The 27,844-nt window shown below is 41.4% G+C and overlaps 1 protein-coding gene across 2 annotated transcripts in view; it reads left to right on the plus strand.

Annotated features, from left to right (window-relative positions):
* The window catches only part of LOC137650221 (MICAL-like protein 1), a 275,336-nt gene extending 256,645 nt beyond the window's left edge, over positions 1 to 18,691 (plus strand). For both annotated transcript variants that reach the window (XM_068383460.1, XM_068383461.1), the window contains 2 exons: positions 8,213 to 8,451; positions 16,142 to 18,691. In XM_068383460.1, coding sequence (XP_068239561.1) covers positions 8,213 to 8,451; positions 16,142 to 16,338 — 436 coding nt within the window. In that variant the 3' untranslated portion in view covers positions 16,339 to 18,691. The remainder of the gene's footprint in view (positions 1 to 8,212; positions 8,452 to 16,141) is intronic.
* Positions 18,692 to 27,844: the final 9,153 nt, after the last annotated feature.

The following is a 27,844-nucleotide window of genomic DNA, read 5'->3' on the forward strand; positions in this document are numbered from 1 at the left end:
GTCTGGTATGCCACGGGAGAAGTTCTCGGCTTGGGAGTTCCTGCCTCTGCCCAGGGCGACTTCTCAAGCCTCGTAGACTCTCCCCGCCGCCTTGCCATGAGACGCTCAAAGATATGTTGGTCATCTTCGGACCTGGACCACCTTTTGAAAGGTATCTTTAGAGCCTTCGAAGTTTTTAACTTCTTAGACTGGTGTCTAGGAGCTCTAAGCAGAAAGATCTCTCCGACAGAGAAGGAGACTTCCTTGCTCATTATGTCCTGCATGGACAAGGCCGTACATGATGGGTCTAATGAGCTTGCTGCATCATTTGTGTCCGGAGTCCTTAAGAAGCGTGAAAACCTATGCTCATTCCTTTCAGCTGGAGTTACACCATGCCAGAGATCCGAACTTCTGTTTGCTCCTCTTTCCAAGTGTCTTTTTCCAGAAGACCTGATTAAGGAAATTGCCGCTTCATTGATACAGAAGGACACTCACGATCTTGTTGCGTCCTCCGCTCGTAAAGCCACCCCTTTGCCTACCTTGTCAGCTAGACCAAGGATGGACACTCCAGCGTCTCGTTTTATTCTGCCCTTTCGTGGCAGAGCCTCCAGCAGAGGAGGTGCTCGTGCCGAAGGGAAACGAGGAAAGAAGAAAGGAACCAAGTCCTTTAAGGGCAGAGTCTGACTGCCAGCTTCTTCAGACAGCAGTGGGAGCCAGACTCAAGAACTTCTGGCAGACCTGGGAAAAGAGAGGCGCAGATGATGCACAATCTGTGAAGTTGCTCAGAGAGGGGTACAAGATCCCTTTTGTACGGAAACCCCCTCTAGCAACGTCCCCCATCGATCTCTCTCCCAGGTACAGAGAGGAAGACAAGAGACGAGCCTTGAAACGGGAAGTGTCTCTTTTACTAGAGAAGGGAGCAGTGGTCAGAGTCTCGGACCTTCAATCTCCGGGATTCTACAACCGACTCTTCTTGGTGTCAAAGAAGACAGGAGGGTGGAGGCCGGTGCTAGACGTCAGTGCTCTGAATGTCTTTGTCACAAAGCAGACGTTCTCCATGGAGACCACGAAGTCAGTCTTAGCAGCGGTCAGAAGGGAAGACTGGATGGTCTCTTTAGACCTAAGGGACGCCTACTTCCACGTCCCCATCCACCCGGACTCCCAACCTTTTCTGAGATTCGTTTTCGAAAAGGTTATCTACCAGTTTCAAGCCCTGTGCTTTGGCCTAAGCACAGCTCCTCTTGTGTTTACGAGGCTGATGAGGAATGTAGCCAAATTCCTTCACTTAGCGGACATCCGAGCCTCCCTCTATTTGGACGACTGGCTTCTCAGAGCTTCTTCCAGTCGTCGCTGTCTGAAGGATCTAAAGTGGACTCTAGATCTGACCAAGGAATTGGGTCTCCTTGTCAATATGGAAAAGTCACAACTGGTCCCATCCCAAACTATCGTGTATTTAGGGATGGAGATTCACAGTCTAGCTTTTCGGGCTTTTCCGTCGGCCCCCAGAACAAGCCAAGCCCAGTTATGCATCCAGAACATGCTGAAGAAGGAACAATGTTCAGTCAGGAAGTGGATGAGTCTGATAGGGACGCTATCATCCCTGGAACAGTTCGTGTCATTAGGAAGACTACACCTCCGTCCTCTTCAATACCACCTAGCATTTCATTGGAAAAAGGACAAGACGCTAGAAGCGGTCTCGATCCCCATTTCCGAGAAGATGAAGTCTTGCCTGACTTGGTGGAAGGACAGTATCAGCCTAAGAGAGGGTCTTCCCCTGGCTGTTCAGACTCCCAACCACGTTCTCTTCTCGGACGCATCGGACGTAGGCTGGGGCGCGACATTAGACGGTCGGGAATGTTCGGGAATATGGAACTCGAGTCAAAGGACAATGCATATCAACTGCAAGGAGCTACTGGCAGTACATCTGGCCTTGAAAAGCTTCAGGTCTCTCCTTCAAGGCAAAGTGGTGGAGGTGAACTCGGACAACACCACTGCTTTGGCGTACATCTCCAAGCAAGGAGGGACCCACTCACTGACGTTGTACGAGATCGCAAGGGACCTGCTCATCTGGTCAAAAGGTCAAAACATATCACTAGTAACGAGGTTCATCCAAGGCAACTTGAATGTCATGGCAGATTGTCTCAGTCGGAAGGGGCAAGTAATTCCAACAGAATGGACCCTCCACAAGGATGTATGCAAGAGACTTTGGGCCACTTGGGGCCAACCAACCATAGATCTCTTTGCAACCTCGATGACCAAGAGGCTCCCAATATATTGCTCACCAATCCCGGACCCAGCAGCAATTCATATAGATGCCTTTCTCCTAGATTGGTCACATCTAGATCTATACGCATTCCCATCGTTCAAGATTGTCAACAAGGTACTGCAGAAGTTCGCCTCTCACGAAGGGACAAGGTTGACGCTAGTTGCTCCCCTCTGGCCCGCGAGAGAATGGTTCACCGAGGTACTTCGATGGCTAGTAGACGTTCCCAGAACTCTTCCTCTAAGGGTGGACCTTCTACGTCAGCCACACGTAAAGAAGGTACACCAAAGCCTCCACGCTCTTCGTCTGACTGCCTTCAGACTATCGAAAGACTCTCGAGAGCTAGAGGCTTTTCGAAGGAGGCAGCCAGGGCGATTGCTAGAGCAAGGAGAACATCCACCCTTAGAGTCTACCAATCGAAGTGGGAAGTCTTCCGAAACTGGTGCAAGTCAGTATCTGTATCCTCGACCAGTACCTCTGTAACTCAAATAGCTGACTTTCTCTTATACCTGAGGAAAGAACAATCACTTTCAGCTCCCACTATCAAGGGTTACAGAAGCATGTTGGCATCAGTCTTCCGTCACAGAGGCTTAGATCTTTCCAACAATAAAGATCTACAGGACCTCCTTAAGTCTTTTGAGACCATGAAGGAGCGTCGTTTGGTTACGCCTGGTTGGAATTTAGACGTGGTACTAAGATTCCTCATGTCAGACAGGTTCGAGCCGCTACAATCAGCCTCCCTGAAAGATCTCACCTTAAAGACTCTTTTCCTGGTATGCTTAGCCACAGCTAAAAGAGTCAGTGAGATTCATGCCTTCAGCAAGAACATCGGATTTTCGTCAGAAAAAGCTACATGTTCACTACAACTTGGTTTTCTAGCCAAAAACGAGCTGCCTTCTCGACCTTGGCCGAAATCGTTCGATATTCCCAGCTTATCGAATATGGTAGGCAATGAACTAGAAAGAGTCTTATGCCCTGTGAGAGCTCTTAAGTTCTATTTAAAACGAACTAAACCTTTACGAGGCCTTTCTGAAGCTTTATGGTGTTCAGTTAAGAAACCTTCTTTGCCTATGTCAAAGAATGCTTTATCCTATTTTATCAGACTGTTAATACGAGAAGCTCATTCCCATCTGAGTGAGGAAGACCAAGCATTGCTGAAGGTAAGGACACACGAAGTTAGAGCTGTCGCAACTTCCGTGGCCTTTAAACAAAATAGATCTCTGCTAAGTATAATGGACGCAACCTATTGGAGAAGCAAGTCAGTGTTCGCGTCTTTTTATCTAAAGGATGTCCAGTCTCTTTACGAGGACTGCTACACACTGGGACCATTCGTAGCAGCGAGTGCAGTAGTGGGTGAGGGCTCAACCACTACAATTCCCTAATTCCATAACCTTTTAATCTTTCTCTTGAAATGTTTTTATTGTTGTTTTTTGGGTTGTCCGGAAGGCTAAGAAGCCTTTCGCATCCTGGTTGATTTGGCGGGTGGTCAAAGTCATTTCTTGAGAGCGCCTAAATTAGGGGTTTTGATGAGGTCCTGTTGTATGGGTTGCAACCCTTGATACTTCAGATCCTAGGGGTCGATCAGCATCCTAAGAGGATCGCGAGGCTCCGTAAGGAAGACGTACTTAAAAAGGCAGAGTAATTGTTCAAGTCGACTTCCTTACCAGGTACCTATTTATTTTGTTTTTGTTATTTTGATAACTTCTAAAATGAAATAAAACTCTTAGTTCCTAAAAGTGTAAACTTATATTGCTGGTCTCTACCCACCCCCCTGGGTGTGAATCAGCTATATAATCACCGGCTAAGTTAAATATTGAAAAATGTTATTTTGATTATAAAATAAATTTTTGAATATACTTACCCGGTGATTATAATTAAATGACCCTCCCTTCCTCCCCAATAGAGACGCAGTGGGACGAGGAGAAAATTGAGTCTTTGTTTACACTGAGAACTGGGTATCTGGTCGACAGATGGCGCTGTTGGGCACACCCGCAACCTGTGTAGCCATCGCTGTCGAGTTTTACCTTAGAGTTTTCTGTCGAGCAACAGAGTTGCTTCTATATAATCACCGGGTAAGTATATTCAAAAATTTATTTTATAATCAAAATAACATTTTCCATAACTCCCATATTATCTAAAGTTTTTGAACGTCTTCTGGTAAAACGTCTTAATAGGTTTGCTGAAGGTAATCACCTACTCCCTACTTTGCAATTTGGTTTTCATAAAGGCCTTGGAGCATGTGATGCCCCTCTTACAATCTCCAATGCTGTACAGAAATCCCTTGATTGTGGTCAGAAAGTTCGTATGATTGGCCTTGATTTTAGGTCTGCCTTTGACCGTGTTAATCATGAGGCCCTTGTTTTCAAACTGAAACAGTTGGAAGTGGGTGGGTCGTTTCTTATCATTATTATTGATTTTTAAAGTAATAGAAATCAAAGAGGAGTTGTTGATGGGCACCATAGTGAGTATAGGAATGTGATATCCGGTGTTCCACAGGGTAGTGTTCTTGGCCCATTACTTTTCATACTATATACACATGACATGTGGTTTGGCCTAGAAAACAAGTTTGTTGCATATGCAGATGATGCTACTCTCTCTGCATCAATTCCATCCCCTGAATGTAGATCTGGGGTTGGTGAATCTCTTAATAGAGATTTAGCTAAAATTAGTGCATGGTGCAAATTATGGGGTATGAAGTTGAATCCTAACAAAACTCAAAGTATGATTGTAAGTAGGTCAAGGACGGTGGCTCCTCAACATCCGGATCTCAGTATTGATAATGTTTCTTTAAATTTGTATGACTCTTTTAAAATTTTAGGTGTGATTTTCGACAGCAAATTTACTTTTGAGAAACACATTAGGTCTGTGTCTTCTTCAATTGCACAAAAAATTGGCTTATTGAGAAAGCCTTACAAGATTTTCGGTGATCAATCTATTCTGAAGTGTTTTAATTCTTTCATTCTACCTTGTTTTGAGTATTGTTCTCCTGTCTGGTGTTCAGCTGCTGATTCTCATCTTAATTTGTTGGACAGAAACTTACGGTCTATTAAATTTCTTATTCCTGATCTAGATAATAATCTTTGGCACCATCGTTCAATTAGTTCATTATGCATGTTGCATAAGAGTTTTCATAACTCTGACCATCCATTACATTCAGATCTCCCTGGACAATTCTATCCTGTTTGTAATACTAGGCAGGCAGTTAATTCTAATAGCCAGGCCTTCTCCATCATGAGGCTCAATACTACACAGTATTCTAGAAGTTTTATTCCAGCTGTTATCAAGTTGTGGAATGATCTTCCTAATCGGGTAGTTGAATCAGTAGAACTTCAAAAGTTCAAAGTTGCAGCAAATGTTTTTATGTTGACCAGGCTGACATGAGTCTTTTTATTGTTTATATATGACATATCTGTTTTTGATGTTGTTAATAGTTTATGTAGGACATATCTGTTTTGACGCTGTTACTGTTTTTAGAATGATATATTGTTCATTTATTCTCATCATTTATTTATTTCCTTATTTCCTTTCCTCACTGGGCTATTTTTCCCTGTTGGAGCCCTTGGGCTTATAGCATATTGCTTTTCCAACTAGGGTTGTAGCTTGGCTAGTAATAATAATAATAATGAAGTCTTGGTGTCATCAAAGGGGTACCTTTCCCAGAACCTCTATTTCCTCAATTACTGATTTCCTCATTTTCTTGTGAAGCGAGAAACTCCTCTCGGTCGCGGCGGTAAAAGGCTATTGCTTAGCCTTGAGACAAGTCTTTAGACGGGAATTAACCTTAACTCTTTATGGGAACTGTCAATACTAATGAGGCGTTTTGAACTGTACCGCCCGCGTGAAAATAAACCTGCTTGGAATGAAACCAAAGTTGTCAGGTTTTAAAAAGGACTCCTTATTAACCCTTAAAACATGCATCTAACAAGAATCTAACACTCAAGACTGTGATCTGGCTTGCTTTTGCTTCACCTAAACGTGTAGGGGAACTACACAGCGTGTCTTACTTGGTTACCAATTCTGAACATTGGAGGCAGGTCTCTCTCTCTCCTTTGTATCTGAGTTTATAGGAAAAAATCAGAACCCTGCTATTCATGATTAAAATTTTGACTTATTATTTCCTCCCTCAGGGAAGTGACTGACAATTTGGGATTATTTGCTTCTTTGCTTAGTGAAGCCACTAAGATGCTACCTCAGAATGACTTTACCTGCTAGAACGAGGTTACAGTACTTGTTCATTAGCTCAGGAAGGTAAAAGATGATAATCTCCAAAAACACCATCTATTTCTTGCTCAGTGAGGTCATTAACAGGGTGCCATCTTCAGAGCAGGGTAGGCCGGAGGCACCAGTATAGGCATGAGCTCACAAGGTCGGGAATGGAAACAACAATAACCGCCTGTCAGGAAAACTTATTTGCGAGTCTTATATTAATAGCAGGTGTCTGGAGACGGACCACCTTCACGGCCTGCTACATACAAGAATGTACCCACAAGTCACTGGATACCTTTACCATAGTACCTATTATAGCTACTCAATAGAATGAGAAGAAAAAGCATTCAAGAGTGTTTGCACTGTCAGTCTAGGATGAGAGTGAGAATGTCTGGCATTTTCTCCTCTTTGCCTTCCCCTTCCTTGGGGTCCAACAGTCGCACCATTATATTACTGGAACAGATGTTATAGCAGGTAAGCTTCACTAATGAGTACTGTATCTTTTCTTCTTTTTAGTAAAATAGAAATGTTCATTCTTTCATCTTTCTAACGAGGGAAAGGATAGAAATGCTGTACTGTAGTATAAACCAAACAATTGACTTTTGTCTTACATTATGTAAACTGTATCTTAAAAGGATACAAGTTCTTCGATGGCCACCTGTCATTGAATAACATCTAGCTATACAGCCTAAAAACAGTGCCATAGAAAGTGAATTGGAGTCATCCCTCTGTTCCGAAGGTGTAAGTCCTTAGACGTCCCGGGATTTATGCCTGCCAGTTTGGTAATAGGGACCTCACACCTAAGAATTTCCTGTTAAGGACGAAGGTTTGTGTTAATATAAGGACAAATCACAAATTTTGAGTGTCTTTCAAGTTAAACTTTCTGCCTCATCCACCCTGTAAGCCGTAGGTGGAGGTCAAAGTAGCTACTTGGTGGGTAACTACCGACACCTCATTACTTTTAATAGTCTGGTTTTCCAGCTTTTTTGAAATTATACTGCTATTTAACAGACTCAAGTTTATATAGTTAGGAAAAAAACAATTACTTATAAAATTTGTTTTTAAGGTTTCATTTTAAGTGTTGGCAGGAGCACTATTTTTATTTTAGTTACTGTTAATACATAAAATATTAATTTAGATAAAACTTGCTAGTAAGGCTTTGCTGTAATGTCATTTTGAAACTTTATTAAAATATATCGTGAGTCAGTATAGTCGTCTTATGAGGAAAACTTGTCACACTGACAGCCTTTGCCTTAATTTCCTTTTTAAACCTACATTAGGATTTTTTTTATGATATATATTAAAGCTAGTTTAAAGATATGTTTATAGTATATGAATTATATATTTGTAAATTTAGATATTTTAAAGGTTCTTTAAAAGATTATGTACTTAATTAGAAAATTTATAAAATTGCGAATTTCATTGTTTAATTATGTGCAGTCTTTACTAAAAGCATTTACATAGTTGCTTATTTTTTTTTTTTTTGGTATTGACTGTTTAAAACTTTCTTCATATTACTTTTATTATTCTTATTTCATAGTGAATCTTGAAGATATAAAGAAGTCATTAAGTCCTATTTGTTATTTAAGCTTTCTGAGCTTAAGAAATTGTATAGAAGATTGTTGTAACACTTTTCTTGTTTCTTTGTTATATTTTTGAAAGATCAAGTAGTTATGATGTCTTTGTGGAAACCTATAGTTTTTATATTTTTTTATTCATTAAGCTTTTTAATGGTAATTTTAAATTCCCCTTTCTTCTCTTAAGAAAACGAGAAAAACGTCTTGAAGAAGAACACGTTGAACTAGAGTTCCAGATTCGCTGTTTGATGCTCAAACCACCTTCTGAAAAGACTGAAAGTGACAATGCACAAGAAGAGGAACTAATAGCTCGATTAGTGAAAGTGGTCGAACAAAGAGATGAAATTATTAATTGTTTGGAGTTGGATAGACTGCGAGAAGCTCAAGAGGACGAAAGCATAGCAACACACATGATGCAATATCAAGGTTTGTGCCTTATTTGTTTATGAAGTCATAGTTAACTAAATTCACTGTCAGTTTGTTATTTGATTTGACTTCTCCAAAATATTAAAGTATTCATTTAATTAACTGATTCTTGAAACCATAAACATTTTATCATAACTTAATGCTTTTATATTCTGTAATTCTGGATTCCATCTATACATACCCATTTTGTAACTTTCCATTGGAATTTTTTTCTTGTTTTATAGTACTGTATATTAATCATGGCTTATGCAGGAGGTTTCTTCTAGATTTTGTATACTGTAACAAATAAGCTGAGGGGTTGAATTAATTAGCTTAGTCTTATCCGGATATTTCCCATCTAAAATTTTAATTTACCTTTGATTTGAATAATCAAAGCAGTCATCTTTATGCGGCATCACACTTTCACAAAGTTTCATGAACCACTTTCACTGGCTCGCTCTAAAAACATATTCCCTTTTTAAAGGACTCAGGTTTGTATAGCTTGGAAAAATACAATCTACTTATTAAATAATTTATGATATTTAACCTGTTTAAATAAAAGTATTTTGAATGGGTCTCTGGAGGCTACTGCAGCATTTGCAAATTTTGTTAAACATGGGAACAACAGTGGTGTTCTATGGTTGGAGTGGTAACTTATAGTAAAACTTTATTCACTCTCCCTATATTGAAGCCTATTTTATATCCAGATAAGATTAATAATTACTAAGAAATTTGTGATTTTTTCCTACATGAATATAAACCATAGTCTTTTACCTAGGAAATTCATCCTTAGGTGGGAGGAAGTCTCCATTCCATTTGGCTGAAAACTTAACCCGGGAACTTGGAACTCTAGCATCTTCGATGCTGAAAAAGTAAGGGTTCCTACACCCTGTGAATCTTGGGAGAACCAGCAGGTTTCATGGCCCTGGCCATTAAAAGCAGTTGTACTCAAGCTGGAATGCTCTGTGTAGTAGACTTGGCAAAGTGATAAGTTTGTTGATGCTACAACTTTTAGGCCATTTTAGGATTATGGGTTTGACTGGCTACATCACAATCCCCTTGTTAAGTAGTGAGAGGAAAATAATCTCCTGTGCTTCAGCAAGTTGGTACCTAACTGGGAGATACTGTAGCTGGCGGGGTCTTTTGAAAGAAAGAGTAAAGGCCTGTCATTCTTTACTCTAGCATCTTCGATGCTGAAAAAGTAAGGGTTCCTACACCCTGTGAATCTTGGGAGAACCAGCAGGTTTCATGGCCCTGGCCATTAAAAGCAGTTGTACTCAAGCTGGAATTCTCTGTGTAGTAGACTTGGCAAAGTGATAGGTTTGTTGATGCTACAACTTTTAGGCCATTTCAGGATTATGGGTTTGACTGGCTACATCACAATCCCCTTGTTAAGTAGTGAGAGGAAAATACTCTCCTGTGCTTCAGCAAGTTGGTACCTAACTGCGAGATACTGTAGCTGGCGGGGTCTTTTGAAAGAAAGAGTAAAGGCCTGTCATTCTTTACTTTCATCCCAGTATTGTACATCATGCAGGGTCACATCCAGCAGGTAGCGAGCAGTCGACACCTTCCAACACTTCCACACACCTGCCTGAAGAACCTGCATCAGAGAAATTCTTTCTAAAAGCTAGAGAGGGACTAATAGCTCTCATGTCGTGGCTTTTTTACAAATGTGCCTAACATGGTAGGTGAAATGAGAGTTCGAGATAACCTCTCAACTAGAACAGGGTTGTATTCTTGATGTAAATCATCTTCTGTGATCTTCCTGTGCTCACAAAGAGATGCTGCAGGCGAGGTCTAACAGTCCTCGTTAGCTGGAAATAGCACCTCAGTGCTCTCACAGGATACAGTAAAAGCTGGTCAGGAACATCAGTTACATCCCTAAGGCTCATAATTTGTAGATCCTCGCATGAGGCTGACGTAGAAGGTTGTGGAGAGCGGGCAATTCTCTGGGGGGGGGGGGGGGGGGTTTCTGCGCAGCAGTAGGTCAGGATACCACTCAGTTTGTGGCCATTTTGGTCAGAGTTATCAATAGGGTTGGAGCACCTCAAACTCTGCGTAGGACCCTTTGCTGTAGGCAAAACTGCAGAATAGCTTGTGTGTGGAAGCCATCCCATGGATCTTGGAATACATCCTTGAATGCTGCTAACAGGTCTGGAACTGGAGAGCAGTAAATCAGAAGCGTGTGGTTCAGAAATGTCTCTCATAGATCTCCATCACTATCAATGACATAAAGACAATTCAGACTTGAGTCTTCCTCCCTTGCTCAGAGTGTCCACCACCACATTGCTTTTGCCAGAGATAAAACTAGTCAACAGTGTAATCACGTAAAGTTATGCCCACTCGATTGTCCTTACTGCTAGTTGGCCCATAGCTGAAGAGATGTAGTACCTCCTTGTCTAAGTAGAACTGTAAGGTGTTACCGAAGCTAATCAAGACCGCCGAGTGGCGTGTCAGAAGAGGTCAAAATTCTTGGAGAGCTAAGGCTGCTGCTCACATTTATAAGTAAATGTGTTTCTGGCAATCTTGTTCCATCCAGGATCCAGACATCATGTACTGATCTACTGTAGAAATCTGGTATCAGGCATTGATTGGTTTTGAGTTTTAGCGACGAAATCAGGGACGAAGGAGAGCGAGACCTACCTCCATCCATGGGTGATGAATGAGAAACCATGAAGCTAATGAATGTAGCTGAGGCTTAAGCAAGAGGGTAAACTATTTTCAGGGTAAGGTACTACTTTGAGGATAGCTTCAATGATTCATAAGGTGCCCCTTTCAGAGAAAGTAACGCACTCACTACGTTCAAAGACGGTGGACTCGCCTCAACTGGAAGGCAGGTCTACTCAAAACTCCGTATGAGCATAGAAATTTCTTAAGAAAAAGAAATGTACATTCCCTTTAGTCAAAGAGAAGAGTTTCTCTTTTGGGAGGTAGAACTAAAGGAACAGAGGCTCCAAGAAGAGATACCCCCTCCCACGACACCGCCAAGGATCTGCAGAGTTATCCAGACATCTTTTGCGATAGCTCTCGAGAAAAGCCTTCGTCAGAAAGGAGATGCTGGATAACATCCCACGTGAAGTTGTAGGGATCCAGGTTCACTATGTAGATCCTCGCGTGAGGTTGACGTAGAAGGTTGTGGAGAGCAGGCAATTCTCTTTGGGTCTGTTATGAGCAGCAGCAGGTCAGGATACCACTCCGGTTGTGGCCATTTCGGTCAGTCATCAATAGGGTTGGAGCAGCTCAAACTCTGTGTAGGACCCTTTGCAATAGGCAAAACAGCAAAAAAGCTTGTGTGTGGAGGCCATCCCATGGTTATTGGAATGCATCCTTGAATGCTGCTAACAGGTCTGCAACTGGAGAGCAGTAAATCAGAAGTTTGTGGTTCAGAAATGTCCCACTTTAATCTCCATCACTATCAACGACATAAAGACCATTCAGACCAGAGTCTTCCTCCCTGCTCAATTTGTTCACTACCACATTACTTTTGCCAGAGATGAAACTGGCCAACAGTGTAATCACGTTAAGTTATGCTTACTTGATTATCCTTACTGCTAGTTGGCACATAGCTGAAGAGATATAGTACCTCCTTGTCTGAGTAGAACTGTGAGCTGGTAATGACGCTCATCAAGATCACTGAGTGGCGTGTCTGAAGAGGACAAAATTCTTGGAGAGCTAAGGCTGCTGCTCCCATTTCTAAGTTAATGTGTTCCTGGCAGTCTCATTCTATCCAGGAATGAGACATCATGTGCTGATCTACTGTAGGAGAGATCCCCACCTTTCTTGGAATGTCTGTAAAGAGGAGGAATTCAGGAGGCGGCAACAAGAGTGGGTATGCTTGCAGGAGGTTCGCTTCCTCCAGGCACCATTAGAGATCTTTTCTTGATTCCTCCCCCATTCTTACTGGGAAGAGCGGATTGTCTAGATGTTAAGACCAGGCTGTTTTGAGTTCTAATTGTAGGGATCCAAGGCATGATCTGCATCTGGAAACCAACTTTTCTTGCGACGTTGTGTCCCATTAGTTTCTAAAAAGCCACTGGCGAGCTGGAAGAAAGGATTGTTGCAGGAAGGGGAAGAGCTGCCTTCCGCAAATTTTAGTCTTTTCTGGGATGAGAAATCTTCCCTTATATCATGTGTCCATCCCCAGATAAAATAGTATTCGAGTAGGGATAGGACAGACATCTCTCAATTTATCACAACCCCAATGTCTAAACAAAACGAGAGAACTCTGTCTAGGAGGAGAAGTTTGTCCTCCGATTCCACTAGGATCAGCCAATCATCCAGATAACAGAGCAGGCAAATCCTATTGGGATGCACCCATGAGGATAGCAGTTTGAAGATATTTATTTAGATTGGGGCACTGTTGACAGGCCAAAGTACAGGACCTGAACGGAAGAAATTTCTCTGCTACAACTACTCGGAGATACTTCATGGAGGAGGGGTGAGTCGGGATTCAAAAGTCTATCAATGCCAAGGTAACCATTAAGGCCTGAGGCTATATCACTTGTCTGACAGTGACTGCAGTTTCCATCCTGAAGGCGCTTTGTTGAATGAACTTGAGTGCTAAGATGTCGACGAATGCTCTCTAGCCTCCAGACACCTTCCTTACAAAAATGAGTCGACTGAAGAAGCCAGGATTGATTGATTTAAGAAATTTTTGGACCGAAGTCAAGTGCCGAAGCCGCAAGGACATTCAGCGCATATATATCTTAGTATAAAATGTTGATAGCTGTATAAATCAAAGTATGATAAAATTAAATCAAATCTCTAAAACAGATTAAAATTTAACTACAATAAAACCATACCTCAGAACTACCACCTCCAACAATTAGCCTGCAGGCATCCCCCCTTTGGTGGTAAGGTAGAGGGTCTGCCCTCCCTCACAGTCTTTTTCATTTTATTTTCCTTTTCCCCCACCTCTAATGCAACCCTGGTTTTCACAGGAGGTTAAAGGTTGTCTTGACGGGGTCTTGAAGATGGACTGCCACAGGCGAGTCCCTCATCTCTTCTCTGTTTTCGTGGCTGTGATGATTGAGTGGTTGCTTTCCCCTATGCAAATGTCGAAGGCTGGGGTTGATGAAAGGACATCGCCCTCTGTAAGATCAAATCCTGTCTTTTTTCTCTATCTTCCCATCGGAGCCTATACTTCTGGTGATAGTAAGAGAGATTGTTCCTTGTTAACCTTTCTCGGGGACCAATCAGCTTGTGGAATCTTGAAGCCATGGCCTCACAACACCTGAGCATCTAATTAGCCTACTGGTTTGACCTGGTTCATCAAAAACTCCACCGTCCCAGCACCTGTTTGGACAATGTTCTTAAGGATCTGTTTCTTGCTAGGGTCGGTTAGGTCCTCTGTGTTTTTACAAGGAAGCCGACTGTGCCCGATCAGTGGTCTATCCTAGAGGTTGCTTTCATGGTACCTCTACTGCTGAGAAGGAAACTAAAACTGCTGACAGTCGTTTCCACGAACAACCTGATGTCAGTGTTGCTACAGCAGGATTAAGTGAAAGTTGGGTAAGAGTATCCTGCTTATGATAGTATTCCTTTGCCTTGTAAAGGCAGCAGGAATAAACTCCCCGGCCTAAGAGAATTCTTGTTACCGGAGACTTTGGCTGCCACCTTATCTAAGGCTTCCCTGGCTAAGACTGACTAGGGGTGCTCAAGATTCGTTCTCGTGCTGCTCAAGTCTCGGTCTTGTGTTGCTAGGGGTACTACAGAGAAGGTTTATGGCCAACCTCTTGCCCTTTGGTGGTGATGGTGGGGTGGGGGGGTGGCAGACCACCGCCTTTTCCAGGCCTTCAACTTGAATTATGCATCGCAATACATTAAGGAACGTTGAGGCAGTCTTCCCTTCCTCTGCTTCCAAATGTATCGACGTGCTCTTCAATGGGTCGTCCCTGGATCAAGGGGATTAGGAGGGTCAACTGCTGAGTTCTGATCTCGATCCTTATGATCGGAGTTGACACGATAGCCTCGGATTCCTGGGCTGAAAAATCTAAGGAGCGGTCTTCCAACACTTACTCTCCTTCCTGTGGGGACTGGATGCGAAGAGAGAGAGATGGCTCAACGTCATTCTCTGAAGTTTTGGAGTGACGTGGTCTGGAAGGCATCTATCCAGCTGATAACTAATTTTGGGACAGTTGGTAATTGGCCACCAATGAGATCTCCTTGGAAGAGAGTAACCCTTTGTGGGTCTGGACGTGAGTGTCACCTCTGGGGGCTTTGACAGGAATCCCCCCCTTTGCTATGCTTCCTGGAATTCTGCTTGATGGGGACTATGCTTGGTGAAGAGAGAGGAGAATCAGGATTCTCCTACCTGGAAGCTCCCAATCTTGCTTGATAGTAAATCTAGAGTGATACTTCCTCTAAAGGAGATGGTTCCTGGTCCCAGGGCATACATGAAAGATTCCTTGTGCATATGTACAGTAGAGTGGTCCCTTCCAGCAAGTCTAGGCTGATTCTCCTAAGGATGTTTTGAATGCCCTGCAGAGGAATGCTACACTTGCTCCTTGCCTGGAGCGTTATCTTGAAGACCTGTCGGGAGAAGCCAAGTTAGAGGGAGCCCTTTTGCTTCGAATTACCACCAAGGTAAGAACGCATGCGGCCATCAGGTGACGAGTACCCGTGACAATCAGATGGAGAGCACTTTGAGGATGTCGTTAAATCTCGCTGGTGATCGCAGTCTTGTGCCTGGCACAAACAGGAGAGCTGCGAGAAATTTGCTATGTGGGTGAACAATACTTATTGAAGTATAACTGGGAATGTCAATGAAGATCCCAAGGAGAACAACCTTTGTCTTCTAAAGAGGAATGGTCTAAAGTCTGCATTGGAGCCGAGCATGTGGGAGACAAGCTCCTGCAATAAGGCGAATGCCTTGGAGATCCCTGCTATGCTGGAGACACGCAGCGAAGCACACTTGGAAGATGTGTGATGCGAGAATGAGTAATGAGGCAAGTCATGTCTTGGAGAAGAGACTACAGGAGAATGCCAATGATCAGTGGACTGATGAGGAGACGAGCATCTCAAAGCGTGTCCAGCCGAGACGTGATGAGGAGGTAGAGCTTCCTGGAGATCGTCTGGAAGTTGTACGCTATGGCAAGATTCTGCGTCTACAAGGTGCAGGATTAGGAAAAGTGCTGGAATAAGAACACAAAGCGCAAGAAGCATAAGCCTGGTCCACAGGTAAATCCAAAGGAAAAGCTCGCCTAGAAGTGCTTCTGGAACTGCCCGGTGGCCGAGTGGGAGGGATGTCTAGGGGATTGAATAGGTCTGTTATTGTATGGCTGTAATTGCCAATACATTTATTTGACCGACCCTCCTCCATCTGTGAGAGAATAGGCAATATTAACATAAAGAGAAGGTCTTGAAATGAAATGGAATTTTATATTCACCATACGCTATGCAAGCCCACCCTACTTCCCACTGACTAGTGATGTACAAAGGGGATACAGCTTAGTATAAACTTGAAAGACTAAAATTCAAAGGGAAAGCATACCAAAGCTAAGGTTATTGCCACTAGCAAGACTAAGAGGCCCAAGCCTATTGAGGGGAAGAAAACTGAATTTCTTTCCCGGAGAGAAGCAACATGAACATCAGATGGGTGTAGAAATAAATTTCATTAAAATTCAGTTTAAAGCCATTTAAAGTTTATTTTTTTTTAGTAAAGATGTTTGAATGAATGTTTTTATTTCCTCATCTTGAATTTTTATTTCAGAGAAACATATAGATGGTATTGAAAATGGCTGTGTTACACAAAATGTTACTAAAAAGAAGAAAACCTTGAAACTGCCAAGGAAGAAAAAGAAAAAGGAAAAGAAAGACAAAAAGGGAGCAAAAGCGGATGCTGATAAGGATATTGATGAAACAGAAGTCAAGGAGTCAAAAAAAAGAAAAAAGAAGTGGTTGTTTTGAAATCATTTATTACAATAATTAAACTGAAATTTAAGCACACTTATGTTAAAAGCATGTGACTTGTTCATATATACATAAATGGTGATAGAAGTCTGCATATTAGTGATACTTAAATTATATATATTTAGTGTGCTCCTTCCATAATAGTGCGAGATTGAAATATAATATGAAAGTCTGTGGACATGGTATAAATTTGCTGAGACAAAATCAGAAATTTAAGTTTCTTATTTTTCTATAGCTTATTTATGACTTTAATACTGCAATTCTAAGGAGAGAAATTTATTATTAAAATAGCTATTATACATCTTCATTGCGTTGAAAAATATTTTTTTTCATTCAATAAGAGGTGAATATAGTAGGAAACTAGATTTAATGATATAAAAAGTGTTGACAAGCTTTCATGTATGGCAAAAATATACTTCCTTGAGACCCATTCTCATCTGGCTTAGTAACTTCTAGGACCTATTGAAGTTAGTTGGTTATGCTGCTTTTCTTAATAATAGCCATAGGGCAATTTTGCATGAAAAATTACTTTTTAGCTTTTATTAGTTGGGGAAATACTAGCAACACTTGGGATATTATACTGCTTTTCTAATAGTTATTACACATTCATGGAGTAATGTAATTCACATCAACACCAAACTGTTATGAACACATAGGGGAAACACCAGGTTAGATCTAGTTATCCTTCAAATCTTTAATTACAGTATAATATTCTCGTGTAACCTTCCATAGTTACAGATACAGAAGTAATTTTTTTGTATAATCTTCCATAGTTTCAATTACAGAAGTATTAACAGTTGATAGTTTCAATGAGGAAGTTTAGAGTTATCTTCCATAATTTGGGATAGAAAATGTTACTACTCATCATAGTTTCAGTGCTAGAAGTTTTACCCTTTTTTAATGAAAGGAATTTAGGTGGTGGTTAATTTTGACTGCCAATTCAGTTCACAGATGCTTTTAATCATCCATATACATTTATGACTGCATAAGCTTGCCACTACCAGAGAATATTTTTTTTTTTTTTTCAAGAAGTTAGGCTATTTATTATGAAAAATATAAAGTATGCTTTAATTTATTGAATACAGGACAGATTGTTCTGAAATGTGACTTGTAGATCTCTCAAAAATAGAGTACTGTACCTAATAATAACAAAACAGTTATTGACTTTTTAGAGTATCCTATCTAAGCTACATAAACTGAAATTTAATTCTAAAAAAATTTACATACATGATAGTTGCTTATTTCTTTTATTTTGCAAGCATAGGTAAAAGGCTTGGGATATTACTATTTATGTTTAATAGAGACATACCCTACATCTATTATAAGTGCTATGAACCCTTGACTCCTTACTCTCAAGTTAATCATGGTAGTGGCAGCCGTGTTGTATTAGTTTTTTGTGTGAGTTATGCTAGGTTTCTTGCTGGATTTTAATTCCCGTGTCTCAGCTTACGAGGGTGTAAATTTTCTAAGTAAATCATGAATATTATACATTTTATAAGGTTTTAAATTACAGAAGAAATAAGGATACTGTCATTGCTACATGGCAGGAGTTAGCTAAACAGAATTGTTGTCATTTGTTACTGGTTGTGGAGAGAATTTGTATTGTTATGTAGTAAATAATGAAGAGATTCTTTTAGTTTTGTAAGTTTTTGTGTATAAAGAGCCTAAATCCATCACATAGTTGAAGATAGTGAAACACAAAGTGCCAAGAAATTTGGTTGTTCGCTCTGAATGTCTCAAATTTTATTTTAGCACCAGAAATGAATTTTGTTTAACTGTCATGAAACTTCACCGACAGTGTAAAGTTATTATAATTGAGTCTTGCCCTGTGTCATCCATTCCATAATTTACATTAACCAGGCCCTGCCTTTTTCTAGAATTAAGGAAACTTTCCAAATATTTTCTTAAGTTATAATTATTTGATCCTTTTATACTTTTTGTTTATGAATACTGTATATCATTTAAAGAGTTGAAATGTTCCAATGCAGATTAGGTCACAATATTCTTGGTGCAAGAATTCTCATAATGAAAGTGAAAAATGTGGAGAATGTAATGCTAGAAGTTATGGACATCATAAGTATGGAATTCAGTAAGTTATACGTATAGATATGGTTCTAATTGTATAGTGCTAGGTATGGTGTCCATAAACTGTAGTTCTATGTTCTGTCCTTCCCAATATGCAGGTGGCCCAGAAAATTGAAACGGGAACAATGTATTAATAATGCAAACAGTGATTTTGGAAATGCATTACAACCCCTGCAACACTTTCTGTAATAAAAGGGATATTTCCTGTATAAAGAATCTTTTTTTGTACTAATATTATTTAGAAAATAAAGATTTAATTTGGTTATATTCTATTTATTTTACATATTCCTAAAAAAAAAGAATGGTAGCATGATTGATCCTGATAACCTTGTTGGTGCATTTGGGTCTCCTGAGAGCAATTACCTAGGTCCAACTCATAACTCAATACCTACTAACCACATCATCTAGGCTTTCTCACATTTTTATCTCCTTTTGGGATTGACTTCTATTAGCAACAAAAGCAAATTTTGTGATTATGGCTTGGACTTCTCTTAAAATGTGAAAACAGTGTGCCTTTCACCAAATAATGCTGGGAAATAATTATTCCTACACAAATACAAACCATGGTTCTTTACATAGGAGAACTATAACAGTGAAGCTGTGATTACCAATAGGAATTACCAATAATAAAGAGTTGTTAAAGACCCATAGGATATCAGCAGTCAATGAGACCAGGCGTTCTATCAGGCTGGAAACTTAAAAACTTACCGGTAAATAAAATGCAGTTATTTAAAATTTTCTCTTTCAGGAATTGAGAATTTGTTTCAAGGAGTACTATAATGCCTTCCAAAATATGGAAATGCCTTGAGTGCTGCCGAACACCTGCGACACCTTTATGAATGCAGGGAGTAAATCCTCACCAGACCCTGCTTGCAGAGGGAATGCTTGTTCTCGCGCATCACACAAGTTCTCGGGCATCTCCTTGCATGTACTGCCAGGAGTGGACATCATCCTAGTAGAAGGCATAGGGGAGAAGTCCTAAAAGGGATTCTTCGCCTTTGCAGTCTTCCTCGAATTCAAAGAAGTCCAGACTTGATTCTTTAACAACCCCGTTCCCATCCTTCAGACTAATCCATTGGTCTCCTCTGGTGACTTTCGGGCAAGGAGGGGGGTTCCTTCTGTTTCCCCTAAAGAAAGAGTGGGACCTCCTCAAGGGGAGCCTCCTCATCTTTTAAGTTGCAGATGCGTTGCAGATATTGTGGTCCAAGTTGGGGATAGAAGGTTCCCCTTTGGAGGATAAACTGCACCAAGACACTAGAGGGAGGTTTCTACCGCACCAGTCAACGAACCTCGGGGTGTCCTTTAAGAAGTTTTTTGCCTCTTCAACCCTTTCGGAGCCTGTAATGGGAGCAGTCTCTCCTCAACACCCTTTTCTTTTTCAGAGGACGGACAAGAGAGTGAAGACCACTCGCCCTTCAAGGATGTATCTGCCTTAAGAGCTCTCTGAGCCCTCGCACAAAGCTGTGTTAAAGCCTTTGCAAGCTACTTCCACTTTGGAGGGGGTTCATAGGTTAGCATTGCATAGGTGGTCATAATCTTCTCCTTACTCTGCAAATTCTCTATAAGGCAGACTTTCAGACTTGCCCCTTAAGATGCACCTTCCTGGCGATCCCCTTCGGAGTGTCTCTCAAAAGGTTCTCTCACTTCAACACGCTCTAAGACACACATTTTGACGTGCTTCTCAAGAACATGCACAGCATGCTTCCTTTACAGATTTTATTGTTCCAAGTGAATTTTAGCCACTCTTCACCCCTATGCACACCTTCCAGGAGTGCATCATCGGCAAGCTCTTCTTCAGAGCTCACTTTGACCACTGGAAAGGCATCTTTCAGACATACTTCTCTTGTAGGAGTTTCTCCTATGTGTGCTGTATCTTGATGAGCTATTAAAGGAACCTCACTATCTAGTCCAGCCCCTGGACGCACCTCACCCCGACCAGTCTCAACCTAATGCTCCTCTTCCAAAAGTCAGCCTTACAGATGTGACTCGCTAATCTCCGGGAGGGTTCCTCAACAAGCTTCTCCTGAACCACAAGAACTCGCAGGTTGTCATCTGAACATGCTACGCGGCATGATTTCAGATCATGCTGGCCGCATTTCAACCAAAAACTTGTCAAGCTAGAATGTGTTAAGATCTCCCTACTAGAGATCTAGGCGGACTTCCCTAGACACACAAGGCGCGTCACACCAGATCTCCTTGAGCGGGCCATTTCCGAACGCGTTATATGTATCTCCCCAGAGCCTTCTGGGTACCATTCAGTTGGTAAGTCAGGAAGACTTGACCTTCAGCCTGATTCCTTTTTCAGATGGATAGAGACCCCAAGATCCCATTCAAGCACATTGGGCATTCTCCCTCCAAGCATTGAGCTGGAAGACTGTAACCAGAATTCACCTCAGGGCTGGGCAAGTGGCTTCTCCATCAAACCATGAGACAGAGGCAAATTATATACCCTTTGCTTATTGCTTCTCCAACAATGGATCCCAGACCATTCAGATTGGATCCATAGTCAGTTCTAACGATGTGGACAAGAGACTACTGCAGATTAACATGCATTTCAGAATGAGAATAAGGAACTGGGTGCAAAATACGCTGCACTGAGAGGATGGGCAAGCAAGATCGCATTGAGGGTCTTTCTCTCTTTATGGGAGGTCATCCTGGTAAACTACAACATATAGTCTATCACTGATCAAGTTAAATTCTTGCCGCTTTCCACCAATCAAGTAGGGCAGAAAGGAAGTTGGAAGGAAACACCCAGAACTAACAAAGGACGATCGTAAAGACTGAGGGCCCCACAAGCCATCTCTCCAATTATTATTATTACTTGCTAAGCTACAACCCTAGTTGGAAAAGCAGGATGCTAGAAGCCCAGGGGCTCCAACAGGGAAAATAGCCCAGTGAAGAAAGGAAACAAGGAAATTTAAAATATTTTAAGAACAGCAACAACATTGAAATAAATATTTCCAATATAAACTATAAAAACTTTATCAAAACAAGAGGAGGAGAAATTAGATAGAATAATGTGTCCGAGTGCACCCTTAAGCAAGAGAATTCTAACCCAAGAAAGTGAAAGACCATGGTACAGAGGCTATGACACTACCAATGACTAAGAGAACAATGGTTTTATTTTGGATAGTACTCCTATAAGAACTGCTTACCATAGCTAAAGGCTATCTCTACCCTTATGGAAAGTAGACACTGAACAATTATAGTGCAGTAGTTAACCCCTTAGGTGAAGAAGAATTGTTTGGTAATCTCAGTGTTGTCAGGTGTACGTGTAGGCAAAGGGAAAGTGAACCATAATCAGAGAGAATGATGCAATGTAGTACTGTCTGGCTAGTCAAAGGACCCCATAACTCTAATGGTAGTATCTTAACGAGTGGGTGATGTCCTGGCCAACCTACTGGCAGCTTCTACCAGCCAAAAGAAGAATAAGGACTGGTAGACAGTTCCTAGGTCCTCAGCCCCACGCATCCAAGGATGCCTAAATGCATTGATATCCCAGTCTAGAGACTCCTCTAGGAACACTTCTTCAGTCTCCTTTTCCTCTGTCAGTGATGGGGAGAAAAATCTTTGTAAACGACGACCACTCTCACGATCGCTCAGGGACAATTACCAAGGTGGAAGACACCAATTACGACTCAGAGGAATTGGACGGGATGCTTCCACAACCAACTAGTAATCCTACACCTCCAGGCACTGAGCACCTGGCTGAAAACCTTTCACAGCTCTATCAAGGTTTTTACTCCCCAAGAGTACACCTGCTTGCAAGGGGTTTGTGAATGGAGCCGCTTTTTAACTTAAAAGGAGTATAGATTGTCTTCTCTACCAGATGCTCTATCAAACTCTTAGGAAAGCTTGCCAGGTAGTAGTGATGCAAGTATTCCTGGTAGGCTAAAAAGTAGGTGCATTCCTTCCATAGATCACACCCCCTGCATGTAAGGAAACTCGGGTGGGTGCCTCATCCCTACTTCAGCACTAATGTGGACAGTAGAGTCTTGGAGGAGAGAGATCTCATGATGAAATTAATCATGCTACTACCAGGGATGTTAAGCAGTAAAGCTTCAGGAACTACTGAGCAATTTTTGGGAGGTGGCCTTTTTGACGAAGGAAGTCTCGGAAGGCGTTGTCCTTGTCAACCTGGAAGAAGTGTAGAAACACTAGTGTTAGCTCTATTGCAAAGATAGTTTGACGGGAAGCTCCCTGTAGCTGTCATACTAAATATTCCAACCTCTGTCTGGGAGCCCTACAGAACCTTCCTTCATACAACTTATGCCACAGAAGGAGACATGAAAAGGAAGTAATTTTTTATGTTAAAAGATTCCCCTGTAGGAGTATAGAAAGGGGAAAATGTAAGACCAATTAAGTGCTCAAAAGAGACTAGAAATGTGAATAATTGCATGAATGCTTGGGGAGTGATAGCCAAAACAAAGCGCCAGGTTTTGAACTGGTAGCTACTTTTCCCAGACTCGGCGAAGAAAGGCCACTGTAGGACAGAGAATGGATCCAAAGTTATGAGTCCTTCAGGTCTATGGGGACAGCCGTCATAATTTGTTAGCCATACCCATCCTACAAGGCATCTGGGGAACAAAGCAGGGAGATTGCCAGTTCCCAGTTAATTATTCTCTTCATAAGAGTAGACTGTAGCAGTCCAAAAATCTAAAAACCTTCTCAGCAGCCCACATATTGCCTTTGTTCCTACAAATATGGGTCAAGGTCTGCTAGATCATGGGTGTTATCACCAGGCAGGTCTGGAATGCTATTAGTGCATCACTAAACCTTCCAACTGGCAAGTCCCTGAATTCACTGAGTTCTATTATCCTTTCTGAATTGCCTTCTCCTATCCCTTTACTGGAGGGAAAGATTGCTAGTGGAAGGACAGAGCTCTGCCCAACTCATTCTAGGGAAAGGAGAGCCTGGCAAAGTAGATTAGACCGGTTTTTCCTCAGTGGCCATTAAATGTGCAATGAGGATTTCAGAATAGTTATCCTTGAAATGACTGGACCCTTAGCAGTATCTAATCTGAGGAAGAGTAGACCTGTTTATGCCTTCTTCCATCATTAGCCCTTATGTCTGCTTCCTCCATGGGAACAGGGAGGCAGACCCTCTTACCACTGCGTTCCATAAGGGATGTACGTTCCGTTGTCTCCCATTAGGTAAAATGGGTGACAGCCATATTCTCTCTCCTCTGGGTTTTGAATGTCCTAAGAGGCAGATGAATAGTTATGTCAAGATAGCTTTGTTCTTAGCATTTGACTAGACCAAGTTATTGTACTTCCTCGTCCTTAGGCTTTTTATGAACTGGGTCGTATTGTAAGGCGTAAATGCGACCGTCCAGTGATCGAACCTTGATGTGGCTTAGAGGCTGGCTATACAAGTACCGTAATGCCTTACAACAAAAAATTAATTGGTTCTGTAATTGCTCTCGTAACGTGATTTTTTTGTTCTGCGAGTCGCCTTTTACATGTAAATAGCCTAACTCCCAGACCCTACAAAAATACCACATTAAATGATTATAAAAAGGATGACACACCAATAAACAGTACTAAAAGTATGACAAGTACTGTATTTGGATCATTCAATAATAAATCAACTGTTGGTAACCTGTAAAAGAAGTTATAATTAGAGCAAATAGTAAAAATACAGTAACAAAAATGTGGAACCTTACCTTTGGAGTGAGGCGATGTTTGAGAGTGAAGTGTGGGGTGGTAGAGGAGGATGACAAATGGCGGAAAACGTTAACAAGTTTCTGCTTGCTTCCTAAAATTTTCCTGAAATGACTCAAACTTCATTACAGTACTCAAGCGCACAACCTGTGAGAATTTTTATTGGGTGTCTTTTCTACGAGACAAGTAGCCATCTAGACATTCCTTAATTGTCGTGTGTTATCCTTCCCTTGCTGTACTCTTCCTGAACGACGTTCAGTCGCATGGCCTCCAACTCCTTAAGTCATCCGTCATAAGTTCCTCTTGGTGCTCCTCGATAAGCACATCAATGTCAGCCTAATCAACTTCCAGACCCATGGCCTTCCCGAGTGTAACGATCTCAGCAACTTCAGATTGAGCAACAAGTTCAGGATTGTCAACATTTTCGGAATCAGCTTCAGCTTGGTCTGCGTGGAAACCCTCCAAATCTTGTGCAGAGACGGCATCAGGCCACAGCTTCTTCCATACAGAGTTCAAGATGCGCCTCGAAACCTCCTGCCACGCTTGTTCGATGATTTTGAGGCATATGACAATATCAAAATGCTCCTTCCAAAATTGACTAAGGTTGAGGTTTGTGCTCTCAATGATTTCAAAACATCTCTTGACAAGATATTTTATATAAAGCAATTGGAACTGCAAATAAAACATTCCCAGAGGCTGTAGAGGCTGGTTTCTCGTATCAAAACAAAAATAAACATATCAAGAGCCCATACAAACCTACAATAATGATCCTTTTTCTGGAAACACTATAGATCTAGGAGAGGACTTCTTGTCAACAATATGTCAAAGACAAAAAAGAAGAAAGAAACCATCACAAACATTGACATGAGCCACAACAGTAAAAAGGCCTGGAGCAAAATCAATAAGCTCAACTCAGAAGGCCAACACCCATCAAGAATAGCAGCAGTTACTCCTAATGAAATATTCCATCAACTTCTAATCAATGGAAAGACCAACAAACAAAACAGAGATAGAGGATATTTAAAGGAAGAAAATGAAGGAAGACATGCCACACATTATGTCACAGGGTGATGATATATTTGAACAGTTTACCATGAATGAATTACAATCTGCTATAAAACACATGAAGCCATGGTAAAGCTGCTGGTCTACAATAGATGAAATTGCGGTCGAGATGATTCTGCATTTCAGAGACAAGGCTAGGTCTTGGCTTCTTGAACTTTACAATAAATGTGCATTAACATACTGAATCCCAAGAATATGGAGAAGAGCAAGAGTTATGGCTCTTCTCAAGCCTGGTAAAGATCCAAGCTCACCCAAGAGCTACCAACCATCCTTAGTCTGCATCATTTACAAACTATGAGCGCATGATAGCCACCATCATCAAGGAGTAACTTGCACCATACCAAGCCAGCTTTCGACCTGGATGGTCATGCTGCAGTCATGTCTTAAACCTAAACCAATTTAAAATGATGGATTAGATACCAAATCAAATTACAGGCACTGTGTTTGTCGACATCACAGCTGGCTACGTCAGTCAACCACAGCTATTCTCTTCAAGGTAGCCCAAAATGACCCAATACTCTGCCTTTGTATGTATCATCAGATAACTTAGAAAACAGATCTTTTTATAAGGAAATGGACAGCAAGAAAATGGTCTCCTGCAGGGCTCCGTACTATTACGATTCAACTTCTACACAAATGACCTACCATAACTCCATGACACCTGGAGGTTTATACAGTATATGCTAATTATCGGCATTGCAACACAGTCAAGGTCTTTTAAAACTATTGAAGGAAGACTGACGAGAGTATTATCCTCTTCCTCAGACAATTAGAAAAAATTACATTTTAAGGCAAACACCATGAAAACCCAGGTATACTCATTCCATTTAAACAACTACCAGGCATACATTAAACTAAAATTTAAGTGGAAAAACAAAGAACTGCAAAACCTACATACAGTCTATAATGGTGTTGCTCTTGATAGAACGCCGACCTTCAACCACCAGATATAACCTCCTCAGCAAAATAGCATCCACCAAGTGGGGATACTGATGCAAAAACTTTAAAGCAAAAAGCCTTAGTACTAAGTTACTCCACTGCAGAGCATTGTGCTTCTGTGAACTAAAGAGTGGATAAAGAGATAAATAAAGCCTGTCAACTATTCACTGGCGCACAGAGCAACACCCCTACCAGCTTTGTACAGACTAAGACAGCATTGCACCCCCTGGTATCCGTCAAGATGCCATAGCTAGAAAGCTAGAAAGGAAAAGACCAAAAAAATGATCCCAGGTACCCACTTTACAACCAGTACAAAACAAAGAGATCTAAAATCTCGGAAGAGCTCCTTGACCATGAAAGAACTAGAGACCTCAGGCCTATCATAATGCAGACTGTATATATCGAGAGTGTTAAAGTCAGCCACTAACAATGCCCTTCCTAACCCTAGTGAAGACCTACCCTATGGATTCTCCCCCGCCAGGTGGAAATGAGTCACCCTGAACAGATGATAAACAAAAACAGTAAGACAGGGATAACCTCCAGAGATGGGGTTACACAAATGATGCTGAATGCTCCTGAGGCAGGGGAGCCAATCCCAACAATGAATCTTATCTTGTATAGCTGCCCACAAGGACCCACCTATTTGGGCATATATCTATGAATAACAAACAATACAGCACTCCAATGAATAGAACAATAGTCTGATAAGATATGATGATAATCGCAGAAAGGCACCTTCTAACCCATAGATTGGTGTCTCCCAGGAAGTGAGGTTGGTGTCTGATTTGTCATAGAAGATACAGTGGCTCAGATCTGTGCTGCCAGACCCGTGATGCTTTCAAGCCTGTTAATGAAACCTCCTGATTTGAAGCCTTGAACACGTCCGAGGGATGTAGCCAATCTTCGAGTGAGATGCCCTAGATCAACAGCATGAAACATTAAAATAGGTGGGCAACATACAAAGCAGGAAGTTAACTTTGACCCAATGGCCAATTACTTTTATATGTCAAGAGTGCCTCTAAGCAGCAGGGATTGACACCACCAGAGTTTCCTAACCCTCTCCCCTCATTGCATCGGTAAAAGTCACTAGTGAGGAGTCTCACAACCTCAACCACCTCGGACAACAAAACCAGGTACAGTACCCAAACCAACCTTATAAAGAACAAACCAAGATTGGAACAATGGCTGTTACCCAACTTTTTGTCCACAACTTTCAACACAACTCAGAACCCTTTACCTGTAATGAAGAGCAAGCAACACCACATACGTTTATTGCCTGATGCCACATTATATGCCTGTCATATGCATGCAACAAGCCCCAGTTTGATGAAACAATTCAAAAGGGCATGATAGAACCAGTTCCAGCAGGGGATGCAATGGAGTGGTATGGGAGGATGGTCAATGTAGCCAAGAAGACATGCCATCCTCATCACACAGTAGATTTCCAGACTCAATACTTAGTTATTAATAATAATAATTACAGTAGAATGATAATAATGATAATAAAAGGGAACCCTTATAGGATTCCCTTTAATTATTATTATCATTATTATTATTATTATTATTATTACTTGCTAAGCTACAACTCTAGTTGGAAAAGACTACAGTGGACATGCATTGGGGCTTTCACCACATTCAAAAGGGCATGATTAAACCAGTTCCAGCAAGGGATGCACTGGAGTTGTATGGGAGGATGGTCAATGTAGCCATGAGGACACGCCATCCTAATCACGCAGTAGATCTCCAGACTC

This window comes from Palaemon carinicauda, chromosome 11 (assembly GCF_036898095.1).
Source record: "Palaemon carinicauda isolate YSFRI2023 chromosome 11, ASM3689809v2, whole genome shotgun sequence".
Classification (NCBI taxonomy): domain Eukaryota; kingdom Metazoa; phylum Arthropoda; class Malacostraca; order Decapoda; family Palaemonidae; genus Palaemon; species Palaemon carinicauda.